Genomic DNA, 16,668 nt, shown 5'->3' on the forward strand with positions numbered 1-16,668 from the left:
TCGATAGAGCCTCTACTTTTCAAAGTTATGCAAGGTGACATATATTGAGACAAGAAAATGCAAGTTGCAAACCGCCCAACGGAGATACATGAAGAAAAGAAAACATGATCGGTGTATTGGGTGTCTTTCCTCCTCAAGAAAAGTCTCCTTCCTCCTCCCGCTGGCGTCGTCGCCGATCCGCCCCACCTCCGATGGCCTTTGGGCCGTGGAGATGCGGAGGATCTCAGCCCCCCTCCCCCCGGCGGCGGGTGGGACCCCGTTCTCGTTTTTGTTAGGTACAACATCTTGGTTGCGATTGTGTGGCGATGACGATGTCCCTCGGTAGGAATAATGTCTCCCCCATCCCGATGGTGTGAATAGCGTCGAAGGAGGATATGTGTAGGTGAGTCTCCGTCGGATCTACGGGATTCGGTTGGTCCTAGTCTTCAGTGGATCTATTTGGATCCGGTTCGTCTTCGTTCGTGTGGTTACAGGTTTAATCTTTCCGATCTGCAACTTTCTTCATTGACGATGATTGTTGGTTTGGTGCGCTGGTCCTTTAGGGCCTTAGCACGACGACTTTCCGACCGTCTACTACAACAAGGTTTGTCCGACTTCGATTAGGGAGTGGCGATGACGGTAGCACGCCTTTAGCTCGCTCTAATGCTTGTAGTCGTCGCTAGGTGATCCATGGACATGTTTGTTTTCATTACCTCTAGTGTTCTTTGTACTGCCGATGATTGATGGATAGATTGAAAATTTCTCTAAAAAAATGCAAGTTGAGTGGTAATTGATCAGATTTGTGTAGGGTTGGATAATTGGAATTTGGATCTAGCTAGGTAGCGACAAGGCGCCGTGCTTATTCAACACACTTAGCTTGGCGGGCATGATAGTAAATTATTATGTGTTGTTATCCTAAGCAATTGCCATGTCATGTTCATCGGTAGGCAGCTTGGAACTATCTCTGACAGATACAAATTAGAGGTCAATAATGTCTCAGTATGATTGTTTCCTGGTTTGCCGCTTATTTGATAGGATACGAATAACCAGTAAGGTGGGTCGGGAGGTTGTCTAGAAAACTAAGCACGACCAAGATCCAGCTTTTCATCATGTCATGGGCTTGTGACGGCTATGGAGACACGTCGGGAAGAGAGAAGAGAACAGTTGTCAATCGGTTGCTGTTATTGCCTTGACATATACGTTATGCATCTTGAAAACTACGTACATTTATCTCTAGAGACACCAACATGATGTTGAAAACTACTCCTGCATCACTGAAAATATTGTTAGGAATTCCTTTTTGGTTTTATGCCAGAGCAGCGATTGTTCTAAGAACGAATATATATAAACGAAGCGGGTGCCATGTGAATCAGCATTTAATAGCGGATGTTTCAGACGGGCCCCTTGAAAAGGCCAGGACACACGGTACGCTGAAGGTAGAAGAAAAGAACCAATCCAAAGCGTGGATTTGACGACAGAATGCGACAGCCCAGTCATCAAGATTCCTAAGCAAGCCTCGCTGCTACGGCGCTAATAAATCCGTTGATTACATCAGAGATTGCCATCAGAATCTGGCTCAAGCCTCTCGAAAAAATATTAAACCAAACAAAACAAAGACCTTTTAGAAAAACATCAGCCGTAGAATCCCTTTGTCTTTTGTTTTCTGGGATGTCAAAATCCAAGCAAGCAATCTTCTATCTACACTAAAACAAGGAAGCAGGTGTAGGCCGCTACTCCATTTTGGCAGCAGATTAGTGGCAAAGGCGCCCAAATCCCCATGGGTGCGGTCTTGTAATGCAATTGCTTTTGGAAAGAAGGCGCATTGGTTGGTGGGGCTTGTGTTAGACCACTTTGCCTTTTTTTTTCCTTTTCTTTTCTAAGTAGGGTGGTCAGGTGCTGGCGCACCTTAATGGTTAAGGTATCTCAAGCAAGGGAAAGCATGCACGTAGTCCCTTTTCTTGTCTTTCTGTCATTCCTGCATCATCTAATCCAACATGACCAGCAATAGCTGAGTAGATTCGAGTCTTTTGGAACTACTACCTGCAACAGAATCGACTTTGGCGACTCAGACCGCGTCAGAAGCTATGCCAGATGCCCGGATGTCATGCGTCTACTCAAAGTTGCTTGGAGCATGCCCATCCAGAGGTTCGCGTCGTCTTTATTTGATACCTAGCCGTCCCTGCATCAAACAAAAAAAAATTCAAGTTCTTTGCTGACCAAATGTTTTTATTTCTGCAAGAAGACGAGAGATGTATATTAATCACAACATTGGGTTACAATCACCACAGATCAACTGTTCAGCACTTGCCATCAAAATTCAGAAAATGCTCGACGGTCGTAAGGCTGGCTCAGAAAGATGATTGACCTGAAAGAATCAGCGTGGTTTTATCCTCATTACACGCATATTACTGCCATGTCTTCCTGAAGTTGTTCCCAGGCACCTGTTTTACTACTGTACGAGCACTACGTATTTAGCTTCATAAGGCGACCTGAAATTTCTCAGGAACACGGAGCAGCGGTAGCTGATAGTCACCAGCCGCTCCTAGCTGCCCGCAGGCAGCCATCTGGTCATCGCCTCTGCTTAGCCGCACCATAACGGTAAGGCCGGACTGGATTAACATGTTGCGGAACTCGATAATTTTCTCATCGGGCGTCGGCTTGAATTGGGACCCACTATGGGGGTTGAAAGAGATGAGGTTGATCTTGCAGGCAATACCACGAACCAGCTCTGTAAGCCTCTTCGCATCATCCACACTGCGAGCATAGTAAATCCAAAAAATAGTTCAGGGTTCAAGGGGTAAATCATTTTGCTGTAAGGTCTTTAAAAAAATTACTTACAGACTGGAAGATTTAATTTGCCTATGAGAAACGTGTTACAACAACAATGTCAACTATATTCTATACTGTATAGATCGCCATTTACTCATTTGGCCCATATGCATGAAGCAATTAAAAATTGAGTTGTTCTGGAAAGAAAAACACCCGTTTGCAAATGTTGCTATATCCATGTCCCAAGTAAAAATATCACCAGATGTAAGCTCTTCTAAGAAGAATCATTGAGATGACAACAACGAGAAAGTACAGTCTTATTCAACCCAAGATTCCTGACCTGTCATTCACTCCAGCAAGCATGACGTATTCAAATAGCACTATGGACTTAGGTCTCAAACGAAGTTCCTCCCTTAAAGTGCCAAGAAGCGTGCTAAGATTGTACCTTCTGTTAATGGGCATTATCCAATCCCTAACCTGGAAGGGGAAGTTAGTATATACAGCATAGCATAATAGTGTCAAACTGTTTGACCACAATAGAATAACCAAATTTGAATTTCACCTCATCAGTTGTTGCATTAAGACTCACGGCCAGATCGCAATTGGATTCATTGAGGAAGCGTTTTATCTCTGGAACGAGACCACTTGTGGATACAGTAACCTTGCGAGGACTAAACTGAAGACCCTGCTCATCAACCATTATAGATGATGCTTTTATTACGTTATCTACATTGTGCAACGGCTCGCCCATGCCCTGTACAAATTAGAGATTAATGGAAGATTGTTGTGGAAAAGGTGATCACATCTTATTAAAAAATGCAACAGCATTAATACTATACGGATACTGGTGAATAATGCATACCAAGGCTTCCACGATTTTTTTTTTTACATGAAGGCTTCCATGACATTGCGATCGCTAGAGTCTAAACTTATAAACGTGGAACTCCGAAAGGACAAAACTATGATAAAGGAAGCCATAACGTTAGGCCCACAATTTCAACAGTAATGAATACTGGTGTCATTGAATACAGATGCTATCAGGAACAGTGCTAAGTAGGGGAAATATATCTAACATGCCGGTTGCAGTTCCAAGAAATAAAACACAAAGGGTGGTTTTGTAGCAATTCAAGAAAAGTGGCATGCAAAAGCAAGATACACATTCAGGATAAAACTACTAATTCCAGTCATATGCTCAGTTAAACACCATATTAGAGTTAGTGTTATTAGTTACCATGAAAAGAATGCTTACCATAAATACAACATTTGTAATAGTACCAAATTCATCTGAAAATAGCTTACGAGCAAACACAGCCTGCTCAACTATCTCAGCTGTAGACAAATGCTTTCTCAAACCCATCCTTCAGCGCCCAAAAGAAATATAAAAGAAAATATGAAATAGTTACTACAAAATCATAGAAAGACAAATGCTATACAAAGAATGTCGACAGACCTCCCAGTGAAGCAAAACTGACAATTCATGGCACAGCCCACTTGACTTGAAACACAGACCGTTGTCCGGCCCCTGGCGCTAGGAATGACAACTGTTTCAATCACTGAGGCATCTTCAAGAGAGAACAGTATCTGTAACATTCTGTGTTCCAAAATCAATCATGTTCTGAGAACATTACAGAGATATCAGTGACAGTGAAAGAGCTACCTTTCGGGTTCCATCTGATGCAGTAATAATGTCTTTAATAGTTAATGCCTTCAGATCAGCATGATCACTTATCATTTTCCTCAAGTCCTTGTTCAAGCCTGAAGATTAGAGGCGGTGTAACTGAATCCATTAAACCAGATACTAACAACGGAACATAGGGCAAAAATATTGTACCAAAGAAAAGAAACATGAGTAAATGCCCAATTTGACAAGTTTAATTTCAAGCACGAGAACAAACCCCAAAAATGTAAATGGTGTCGAGGTAGTGAGATATGGAGCCAACAGAATTATCACATTCAAAGCTACATCTACTTGTACAGTTAGTGGGTTTTCCTACTGAGGAAAAAATACTAGTTGATAGTGAAATACCCTCTGGCATCTGCTATCTTATTCTTCTTTTTTTTCTTTCCTGAAAATGACAATGACATCTTCAAGGTGGATGCATGGTTGGTTTGCAGCTGTCGCTCGGCATAGTTTTTTTTATTGTATATATACGAGTGTAGTGTGGCAAAGTATGTGTGTAATTGTTGTGCACATGGGTCCACAGTATCGAGGCAAGAGTACCAGCATGGGAGGAGTCCATGAGAGAGAAGTGTCCGAAGAGTCCATTAGGGGAGCATAGGATAGGGAAAGAGTCCAATTGTATAAAAATATATATAAGTCCAATCGTATTAGCCTATTAGGATGACATGTATCCACGTCTAAGGCAAGCAAGAACAAACAATCTCCTCTAAAGTCTAGACATATGCCTACCCAATCCCTCGGAGCCATGACGTCTGGCTATCTTCAGCATGGTAGTTATCCCATTGTGAATCAAGGTTCACAACAGGAATGTAGTGTGCTGTGCTTGATTTAAAGTCATGTCCCTCTAGTTTTGATGAATTACCTAGCTGGTGTAAATCTTTCACTGCTGTTCTAGAATTCTAGTTGCTGTGGGGATAGGTGCTGTGATTTGGACTATTTGGAAGGCTCATAGTGATGCGAGTTATAAAAGAAAATATCCTTATGATACCACTTGGTATAGTCTGTATTGTTGCTCATTACAATGCATTCTGGGCTTGCCAAGACTACTGGCCGTGATGGCCACTGAGATATTCCATCTAAGACTTGGATGGGGAATTGATTCACAGACTCATCCTCTGAGTAGAGATGTTTGGTAGTAATGTCCGTGGTCACAGTTAGGTTGAGTAGTTCTGTTGGTGTTCATGTTATCTCTTTTTGGCAGTTGCTGTGAATGTAAAAGAGAGGCGGTCGTTTTAGTTCTGTGATTTTTGTCCTATACTGACTAGTTCATTCTATTGTTCTGTGGCTTTGCATTCGCTCTTTGTTGGCATTAACCTTGTTTGTTGTAAAATTCTTTTTTTCTCTGAGAAAACGCAAAAAAAATTTTGCGTTTCATTTCATTGAAAAGGAGAATAGTTCAGTACAGCATCCCACAGAGGGGGTGAAAGGTTAACGCCAACAAAGGCCGATTTTGTTGTAAAATTCTAGTCTCATGTTTATTTTGTATTGTATGCAATTGTTGCCATAGATTTTCATAGTGAGCTAGGTGCGAATGTCTACATGCTTGATGACATGGCGTAGCAGCCGGAACAATAGCACAGAGGCGAGTGCGCGAGTGAGCAGACCAGCGAGCCAGGAGATGTTTGCATGTATGCATGTGTTACATGATTACTTAGTCAAAACTCAAAAGGCATGTGCATTAGTGGCCTGATAACTAGCCAGTGCATGTAGCTAATAGAGCATGAGGATATGTCCGTTGGCAAGCCAAAAGACTAGTTCTAAGAGCATCTACAACCTGACCCCTCAAACCCGTCTCAAACACCCGGGCAGGCCGCCCGGTCACTGCCCGGTCACGATTTTTTTACCCAGACGGGCCTCTCAAACGGCCCTCAAACGCCCGGGCTGACCGGCACCCCCCCATATCCAGCCCAAATATGGGGCGGATATGGGGGCGCCCGGGCACGCCCGCCACGTCGAACCCGACAGTCCGACGCCACTCCAAATTGCACCAAATCCACCAATCCCTTCCTCCTCCTCCCGCCGCCCTCCAACCATTCCTGCGCCCGGACCCTCGCCGGCCTCCACCCTTGCCCCCAATCCTCACCTCCGGTCCCGATCCACCGCCGGAGATGTCGTCCAGCCCAGGCCACACCGCCGCGACGGAGACGCAGTCCGCCTCGTCTGTTGGAGGTGCGGTGTCGTCGGCGGCGACTTGCAAGGGAGAGAACGTCACCCGTAAGTTGCGGCGACGCCGACAGCGAGAGAGGGAGGCGGCAGCGGCGCAGGGAGGTTCGGACGTGGTGGAGCAGCTGTCTCCGTCGCGCCTGGATCCCCGCACCCCTTCCCTCCGAGCGCCTACGCGGATTACGCTGTCCGCCCCCTTTGGGACACAGGATGATCCGAGGATCATGTTGGCGGACGAGACCCTCTATGATGAGCATTCAAAGAAGTGGCTTGTGGACAAGAAGATGGAGATCAACAACCATAGGAAGTACGAGGCGGCGAGGGCAGCTGCGGCTCGGATGCAGTCGGAGGAGGCGGCCCGGATGCAGTCGGAGCAAGCAGCCCGGATGTAGGCGGAGCAGGACGAGCAGGACGCATTCCGCCTGGAGCAGGACGCATTCCGCTCGGAGCAGGCGCCGAGCCAGTGATCTGAAGCCATCCGTCACGCTCGGACATTGATTTCATTTTGCCATGTCCGGTTTTGTTGAACTATGATTTGCTTTGCTTTGTTTCGAACTTTGGCATTCAGACAGTTTGTATCGTATGATCGACGTGCATGGATTGCACAGATTTGAGGATCGAAATTTGCGGTATGTGGATGTGTGGCGCAACATTTGAGGGGTGCCCGGTCAGTGCCCGCGGACGTGCCCGGACGCGTCCGCGGGCGTTTGAGGGGCCGGATTTGCCAAGTCCAGCTGTAGATGCTCTAAGGGTGTTGAGTTACTTGAGGCTTACATGTAAAGTTGAGTTGATCCTTGAGAGTAGGCTGCATGTGCATGTGAGTTAGCTGTGTTAGTCCAGAACGTGTGCTGCATGTACTAGCTAGTGGGGGGTGGTGAACGGATCAAGCCATTGTGTGGCTTGGCCGTGTGTGTGCATGTTTCCCTTTTGAAAGGCACTTGTAATCAATTGTGTTGTGTTGAAAAGAAGTGCAGAAAAGGCACAGTTTGTGTGTCGTGCCAAAGCGCATGTCGCTTCTTCTACCTTGTGTGTGTGTGTTTCCTGGGGAACTCCAATAGTCTGACCCCAGTGTAGAATTTGCAGGGGATTGGAACTATGTATACTGAGTGGTTTTCCAGAACTGGCCAGAATCCACCCCTTCGTCTTTTTTTTTCATTTTTCTTCTTCTTCGCATTATATTTCTTGTATATATTTCTATATATTAAATACACATGAATCCCGGAACTGACCGCTGGAAAGCTCCAGTACTGAAATGTTCCTTTTCAAACACGAAATGGCAAAGGATTAATAAGTTTGCACAGTACAGCTGATACTCACAAATGGCCCACAAAGAAAGAAAGAATTTTAGAGATACTAACCAACTGCTCATCATTTTTCACAAGAGAAAACTAGTATACATCTTTTTTTTATAAATGTTCTGTGACATCCAAACATCTTCTATCACGCCTTTCTTAATAGATTGTGTCCATATTAAAGTATTAATGTACATCACCTAAAACAAACTTAAATATGGTTGGAAGGTGGTATGGGTAGCTAGAATATACCTGGATCTCACACACTTCTACAGTTCTGCTACCCGTGCTTTCTCAATTATTAAATCACTGATGAACAGAGCAACTACGAAAAGTCCAAAACAACATATATCCAGGCTCATATCGATAGGGTGTGCAGGATAGCCAGTACTAATGCAACCCCCCACCCCCCAAAAAAAGATTTTCCCTTTCTTTGTCTGCAAGCTATTTTTTGTAAGTCTTAGTTTTTTTTTTTTTTGCGGTGGATTTGTAAGTCTTAGTTTAATAGTAGTTGTTAGAACTACCAGGTTCTCACCAAGGACTCTCTTACTGTTTTTCTCACACATGCACACAAGGAACTAGTATGAAGCCCTGTAGGTTTATATGATTATATCAGTAGTAACAAGCTAACATTATTCTACACATGGTGCCTCTTCCTATATAGAGGTTTTAGGTTGGTGCTACAGTAACCGCCATGCTACAGTAGCCAACCTAGGCAGTCAGAGGCGGATCCACCATGCGGCTGTACACCCAAAAAATTCTTATATATAGGCATATATGACAGAAATACTATCCTGCAGGCCCAATAGGCCCATTTCAGCAGCAGCCCATTACGTCGGCAGCAGCCAGCCACTTCTGTCCAGTGTCCACGCAGCCACGCAGGAACACACGAGAGACTCACCAGCAGCCAGCCGGTTCCTTCTGCGGTTCTTCCTAGGGACAAGGCGGTGGCGCGACTCTGTGATGAACTGCTGATGGCGAGCCACAGCCAGGCGAGGGAGCCACCGGCGCCAAGCTCCCCATGGTTTCCGCAGAGACCACGGACAAGTCGCGCTCGTGCAGTACCGTGCCCGCTGCCGGCAGTGGGGAGGAGCGACAGGAATGGAATGCTGCAGCACGGTCTGTATGAGTATTTAGCAAACACTCTCCTTCCATGTGCACTGTTTTCATCCTTAACAAATGTAGGCCCAACAAACACAAGAAGGGCCTGGACGAAGAACAACGGAACACAGAAAACCAACATGTAGCCAATGTCGGTTTTAGCCCGGTTTTCCGTCAATTAACTGGGCAATCCTCACTTCTTCTTAATCAATGAAAATGGCAAGTCTTTTGCCTTGTTTCAAAAAAAACATGTAGCCAATGGTCTTCAAGTTCCATCTCTAGATCAAAGTGCCCAACTCCCTCTTCTGTAATGAGCCATGCAGGAGGAAAGCAAATGCAAAGAAGATGCTTGGTTCTGCAAACCCAAGATTGGAAAGAATGTAGGCGTCACATCGATCTTCTGCCATACTAGGCTGGAGAACAGCTTTCTCTTCAAGAAGCTCAATCTCACAATTTCCCTACTTCCCACCAAATAGTGATCAGAATCAGAGGGTGGGGATGAGCGTCGGGGTGGCGGCCGCTGCAGTCGTTGACGCCAGGGATGGCAGCGTAACAGTGCAGCAATTGGCTTCAACAGGACCAACAACCTCTGTCATGGCTTGGTTACATTTATTGAGAGGGAATTATTTTTTCAAGTGAAGGATGATGTTGTCATCTCTCTCTTTCAAGCCATGACAGAGCGTATGGTCGTGTTGTAATTTTCTTCTCTATTTTGTAACTCCCTTAATCTTTTGAGATATTGTTGCTATTGTGAACAATTTGTATTTGTATTGCCATGAACCAATTGGCTTCTCTGCTAGGGTGAAAAAAAATTGAACACCCAATGTTGAATTCCTGGATCCGCCCCTGACAGCTCATACCTAGCTAGATATGGAAACTACAGCTCAGCTTATCTAATCTTCCTTAACTACAAGTCACCTAAGACATAAATATCCTAAAAAAGCTGCTAATGGCGGACATAAGGATTATCCTAACACATTTACCAAACTCAAATTGACTACTTGCTCTTTCATGCATGCATCTCTTTGGTAGATGACAAGATTCTAACAGTAATTATGTATCGTAGATGAAGCAATAGAAATCCTCTTAAACAACAGTTAAGTAATACTCCCTCCGTCCCATAATATAAGAGCGTTTTTGACACTACACTAGTGTGAAAAACGCTCTTATATTATGGGACGGAGGGAGTAGAGAATAGTGATTCAAAAACTAGTACTTAACCTAAATCTTTCATGGATAACGAACTTGGTGATTTTGAACTTTTTTGTGAAAATAATCATCCGGCATGAAGTAGTTTCTGCAGTCAATTTAGTTAGCAAGAACTTAATAAAGTCAGAGTGTATGCTTACGGATGTTCAAACTGTTGTTTTTTATGCATTGTAAATAGCACAAGAAAGTGCATATGACAGATATCCCCACAAGGAAAATAATAGCATTAGCTATGATAGCACTTGGAAACTACGTTTCCAACAATATTTCTTACAAAAACCCAGTTGAAGATTTTGTATCTAGGAATGCTAGAAGAACTGAAGGAGGCACGTTTCAAGTAAAAAATAGGCTAGCAGCTGTGTATCTCAAGTTTTGAGCAAGACATTATTCTTGGAGAAAATTGTGGTATCATTTGTCGGACTGAGCTTCAGATTTCGCACCAGGCCCCGCATTTCTCAAGTGCCGACGATAATTCACGGGAAGAAAAAAAAAACTCAAACCTACCAGCCAGCTCGTCGTGGCAATGCGCCCAGACGTTGTTCCCGTAGAGGCATTTCCACAGCATCATGGCCTGTCCCGGTCGGAATCCTTGCGACTGCACCCATTTCTGAGGAAACCCGCGGCAAAATCAGCTCGAACACAAGGGTAGGCCAATGGCTGACAGACGAATCTACGAAACTTGAAGACTGAGAGCGGGCTCTTACCTCGAGCTCTGGGTAGTCCATCCCCTTAAGCATGACCCTGGAGCCTGGCTCGTAGCGGCCGGCGGCAGGGGGCTGTCGGAGAGCGGAGAAGAGGCGTCGCGGCGGGGTAGGGGAGAAGTGGGCGTGGAGGGAGGAGGCGCCCCACCGGAGAAGAGGCAGCGCCGCCATAGGAATTGTTGGTTTGGTATGGTTCCGCGGAGGGATTTTCCTTTGGACCCTCTTATCTGACGCTGGAGGCTGGACACACGTTGCATTTCAAACGATCTTGATGCCATATTTTTTAGTTGCGTGGGGGTGACACCACCCCATACACAACTAAAAATGTCATCAAAATAATAGAATCGCAGTTTTTTTCCCCTAGCGAAAAATCTAGGGTTACTTTATCCTCCGGCGTGCCGCCGAGAGTTTTTACCTATCCTTCGTCAATCCCCCAACACCTCAGTCTCCGCCCGGGTGATCGTCTCCATGGATTGGTAAGGGGTGGATCAGGGTTTGCAAGGACGCTCTCTTATGACGATGGAAGGCATGGGCGGCTCGGGGAGCACGTTGAGGAAGGAGCGCGTGAAAAAACTGCTAGATCGGTTGAACCTGCATGAACAAGAGGGAGACGGGGTTGTGTGGGAAGAGGAGATCGTTGAGCCTCCAGCAGTGATCAAATGGTTAGCGATTGCTAGGGTTCACACGACCAGAGGGTTTAGTCCTACAACCCTCTATTCAGATATGAGATCGGCCTGGAATCCAACGAGAGAGGTGGTTTGGAGGAGGGTTCAGGAAAACCTATTCGATGTACAATTCGGTTGTCTCGCTGGCTGGAACAAGGCGATGACCATGGCCCCCTGGCTTTTCAGGTATCAAGTTGTTATTCTGGAGGAATATGATGGGTTTGAAGACCCTAGATCGGTGGTCTTAAACCAGATAGCGGTGTGGGCAAGTGTTCTACGCCTCCCTGATAATCTGTTGCATGATGTGGTGATACGGGGGATGTGTCGTCCTATGGGGAAAATTCTGGCTCTTCAGATAAAGCTCCTAGCGGGTTATGTATGAGAATTTGTCAGGGTTCGGGTAAAAATTGATGTGACTAAAAAGTTGTTCTAGTTTGTGTCAATCACTAAAGCAACGAAGCACGTATGGTATCAAGTCCAATATGATAAATTACCTACTTTCTATGGGAACTGCGGTTTGCTGGGGCATTGGCATGAAGAGTGTGGTACTGGTGAACATGATGAATCAAAGCTAGAATGGGGGGGCTTCATCCTGGCAGATGGAGGAACTAGAAGAGGCCGTGGACGTGGTGGCCGAGCGACAAGTGTTGTTCGTGCCCCTGCTAGAGGTAGGGGTCGAGGAGGTGGTGGAAGATCAATGGGGAAGGGTGGAGAGTTCCACATGCACACCACCTGGCATCATAATCAAGTCCAAAGAAATGCAGATGGTACTGCAGTGGCAAAAGAGAGCACCGATGAGGAGATGACAGACAAAGATCCGTTGAGTAGGAAGACGCTGAACTTTGAAATTGCGCCAGCGGGATCTTCGACTCTGGTAGAACCATCAGGAAGAGTAGCCGCGGTCGTGGGACAGCTCCAGCTCACGAATACTTCTGAAAATACTACACCTGGTGAGAGTACACGGGGTAAATCCCAACCCCCTAAGTGTACACGTATAGGGGATGATGGCAATAACATTTTGATATCGGCGGCCTCAGAGCTTGAGGCTGTCTGGAAGCAATGAAAATTTTGAGCTAGAATTGTCGCGGTTTGCAGCAAGTCACGGCAATTCGGTCGCTTCTTGAATGTTCAGAAGCGTAGGAGTCCGGATGTGATGTTTCTCATGGAGACGCACTTAGATGAATATCGTGTTGAATGTCTTCGTCGTCAGGAAAAAATGGACCATAAGATTGTAGTCCGCAGTGATGGCGGGAAGGGTGGATTAATGATGATGTGGAAGGAGGTAGCTGTAACTTTAAGAGATAAATCTGATGTTGATGTGTTTGTTGGGAGCGGTGCTGAAAATTATTGGAGGTTAACAGGTTATTATGGAGAACCAAAATGGAATGATAAGCACCTTACTTGGAGTTGGTTGAGAGAACTCAAGGCAGTAGCTGATATGCCTTCGATGGTGATTGGGAATTTGAATGAGATTATGTTCTTGTTTGAGAAAGAAGGAGGGAACGACAAACCAACTCATTTTATGCGGGCGTTTAGGGAAGCCTTGATTGACTGTAATCTTTCTGATCATGGGTTTGTTGGTGACAAATTTACTTGGCATAGGGCACTAATATGGGAGAGGTTTGATCGTGCGTTGATGAGCGAGGGGTGGAACACCATGTTTCCAGGAGCCATCCTCTAGCACCTGGACTACTACAAGTCTGACCATAGGCCGATTTTAATGTCTCTGCATGAGGAAATTAATCATGAGACGGTGGGTCAAGTTGTTCTCCGCTTCGAAGCTCGATGGTTGAAAGAAGATAAATTCTGCGAGGTGGTAGAACAGGCGTGCTCATCATCTGAACAAAATGGGGGTAATGTTGGACTTGCGGAATGACTTGTTGTGGTGCACGAGGAGCTCCATATGTGGGACAAAGCTGTACTGAAGAAGTCACCAAAAAAGATTAAACAAGTGCAGCGGGAATTGGAAACTGTTGCTAGAGATGTGTTATCCCAGGAAAATATGAAACGACAGAATGAACTAGCAAATGAACTAGAAAATCTGCTTGAAATGGAGGAGATTCACTGGGCCTAGCGTAGTCGGTTAAGCTGGCTTATGTTTGGAGACAAAAACACATCTTACTTTCAAAATTTTGCCTCTGCTCGAAGGATACGTAATCGTATAACAAAACCGAAGGATGACCATGATACCTGGCTGGAAGGTACTGCTTACCTAAATCCACATGTATCGCAATACTTTGCAGGCCTTTTCTCCACTGAAATAGAGGAGCCGGACTTTGCTTTTCATGGACAAGGTGCAGTCCAGAGTGACCAATGAAATGAATGAGGCGTTGCTTAAGCCTTTTTGTGCTGAGGATGTAAGAAAGGCTTTGTTCTCCATAGGGGATATGAAGGCGCCAGGTACGAACGGCCTCCACGCCATCTTCTTTAAGAAATGCTGGCATATTCTAGGTGATGTTTTAACTATGGAGGTCCTGGATGCTATTAACAACAAATTTATTGTTGGGAACGTAGCATGTAATTTCAAAAAAATTCCTACGATCACGCAAGATCTATCTAGGAGATGCATAGCAATGAGAGGGGAAGAGTGTGTCCACGTACCCTCGTACACCGAAAGCAGAAGCGTTAGGTTAACGCGGTTGATGTAGTCAAACGTCTTCACAATCCAACCGATCTAGTACCGAACGTACGGCACCTCCGAGTCCAGCACACATTCAGCTCGATACGTCCCTCGAACTCTTGATCCAGCAGAGGGTCAAGGGAGAGTTTCATCAGCACGACGGTGTGGTGACGGTGATGGTGAAGTGATCCGCACAGGGCTTCGCCTAAGCACTACGATGCTATGACTGGAGGAGTAAACTGTGGAGGGGGCACCGCACACGGCTATGAGAACAACTGTTGTGCTATGGGGTGCCCCTGCCCCCGTATATAAAGGAGGAGGGGAGGAGGCCGTCGGCCTAGAGGGGCACGCCATGGGGGGAAACCGAATAGGACTCCAAGTCCTATTCGGCCCCCCTTCCTTTCTTACGGAGGGGGAAAGGGGAAGGGAGAGGGAAGAGGAGAAGGAAAGGGGGTGCGCCCCTCCCCTAGTCCAATTCGGACTCCCCGTGGGAGGTGGCGCGGCCACCCCTTGTGGGCCGCCTCCCCTCTCCCCTATGGCCCATGTAGGCCCATTACTTTCCCCGGGGGGTTCCGGTAACCCCTCAGTACTCCGAAAAATACCCGAACCACTCCGAAACCATTCCGGTGTCCGAATACCATCTTCCAATATATCAATATTTACATCTCGACCATTTCTAGACTCCTGGTCATGTCCGTGATATCATCCGGGACTCCGAACAATCTTCGATCACCAAAACACATAACTCATAATATAAATCATCATCGAACGTTAAGCGTGCGGACCCTACGGGTTCGAGAACTATGTAGACATGACCGAGACACATCTCCGGCCAATAACCAATAGCGGAACCTGGATGCTCATATTGGTTCCTACATATTCTACGAAGATCTTTATCGGTCAAACCGCAATAACAACATATGTTATTCCCTTTGTCATCGGTATGTTACTTGCCCGAGATTCGATCGTCGGTATCATTATACCTAGTTCAATCTCGTTACCGGCAAGTCTCTTTACTCGTTCCGTAATGCATCATCCCGTAACTAACTCATTAGTCACATTGCTTGCAAGGCTTATCATGATGTGCATTACCGAGAGGGCCCAGAGATACCTCTCCGATACTCGGAATGACAAATCCTAATCTCGATCTATGCCAACCCAACAAACACCTTCGGAGACACCTATAGAGCATCTTTATAATCACACAGTTACGTTGTGACGTTTGGTAGCACACAAGGTGTTCCTTCGGTATTCGGGAGTTACATAATCTCATAGTCAAAGGAATATGTATAAGTCATGAAGAAAGCAATAGTAATAAAACTTAATGATCATTATGCTAAGCTAACGAATGGGTCTTGTCCATCACATCATTCTCCTAATGACGTGATCATGTTCATCAAATGACAACACATGTCTATGGTCAGAAAACTTAACCATCTTTGATTAACGAACTAGTCAAGTAGAGGCATACTAGGGACACTTTGTTTTGTCTATGTATTCGCACATGTATCAAGTTTCCGGTTAATACAATTCTAGCATGAATAATAAACATTTATCATGATATAAGGAAATATAAATAACAACTTTATTATTGCCTCTAGGGCATATTTCCTTCATTTATCCCGGATGGATGGAATGATACGGTTATAGTGTTGATTCCTAAGGTTGACAACCCGGAGAGAATCACTCAATATAGGCCCATCAGCCTATGTAATGTGTTGTACAAGGTGATTTCGAAGATGTTGGCATCTCCTTTAAAGGTCTGTCTTCATGAAATTATATCACCAGTGCAGAGTGCCGTCGTCCCAGGAAGGATTATTATTGATAATATTTTGTTGGCCTATGAATGCATGCATACCATTAAAAAAGAAGAAGGGGAAAGTGGGATATTGTGCTGTGAAACTTGATATGCACAAAGCTTATGATAGGATTGAATTGAGGTTTTCTGTATAGAATGATGGAAAGGTTGGGTTTTCACATCAAGTTCATTGATATCATTATGGCGTGTGTCTCTTCTGTGAAGTACAAAGTGAGGTATAATGACCAAGAAACACAAGGATTTACTCCTACGATAGGGCTCCATCAAAGGGGACCCGTTATCACCATATATTTTTCTTTTGTGTGCAGAGTGTCTTTCGGAAAAGGCCTCCAGATGGTATCGCGGAAGAACAAAAGCTTGCGGCGGCGAAATAAGTGTTTCGGGTGGTTATCTGTTGGTTTGGGAATATATGTGGAATTAGGTCAAATGGAGTTGCGTGGGGCCCACAAGCTCAGGGAGCGTGCCCTACCCCCCAGGGCGCGCCCTATGAGCTCGTGGCTCTCTCATAGCTCTTCTGGTCTCCTACCGAACCTTTTAGGGTCCCTTCTGGTCCAGAGAAAATTACCGTAAAGTTTCATTGTGTTTGGACTTCGTTTGGTATTGATTTTTTGAAAAGCCAAAAACAAGCAAAAAACAGGAACTAGCACTAGGCACTAGGTTAATAGGTTA

At 45.3% G+C, this 16,668-nt stretch overlaps 1 protein-coding gene across 4 annotated transcripts; it reads right to left on the reverse strand.

Moving 5' to 3' along the window:
- Nucleotides 1-1,446: 1,446 nt before the first annotated feature.
- Nucleotides 1,447-11,157, reverse strand: LOC109757732 (uncharacterized). 4 transcript variants are annotated; one of them, XR_002231653.2, is made up of 9 exons: nt 10,899-11,157; nt 10,699-10,801; nt 4,406-4,503; nt 4,199-4,329; nt 3,998-4,106; nt 3,311-3,502; nt 3,089-3,225; nt 2,345-2,733; nt 1,447-2,158 (listed from the first exon to the last, which is right to left on the reverse strand). XR_002231653.2 is itself a non-coding variant. In XM_020316593.3 (8 exons), exons 1-8 carry the CDS (start codon nt 11,064-11,066, stop codon nt 2,457-2,459), a joined length of 1,215 nt encoding a protein of 404 aa, XP_020172182.1. In that variant the 5' UTR covers nt 11,067-11,157; the 3' UTR covers nt 2,203-2,456. The 4 variants fall into 4 exon arrangements, 1 of the variants encoding a protein (XP_020172182.1); XR_002231650.3 differs by having other exon boundaries at nt 1,933-2,158; nt 2,288-2,733; XR_006672190.2 differs by having other exon boundaries at nt 1,933-2,158; nt 2,247-2,733.
- Nucleotides 11,158-16,668: the final 5,511 nt, after the last annotated feature.

Source organism: Aegilops tauschii, chromosome 3, assembly GCF_002575655.3.
Source record: "Aegilops tauschii subsp. strangulata cultivar AL8/78 chromosome 3, Aet v6.0, whole genome shotgun sequence".
Lineage (NCBI taxonomy): Eukaryota > Viridiplantae > Streptophyta > Magnoliopsida > Poales > Poaceae > Aegilops > Aegilops tauschii.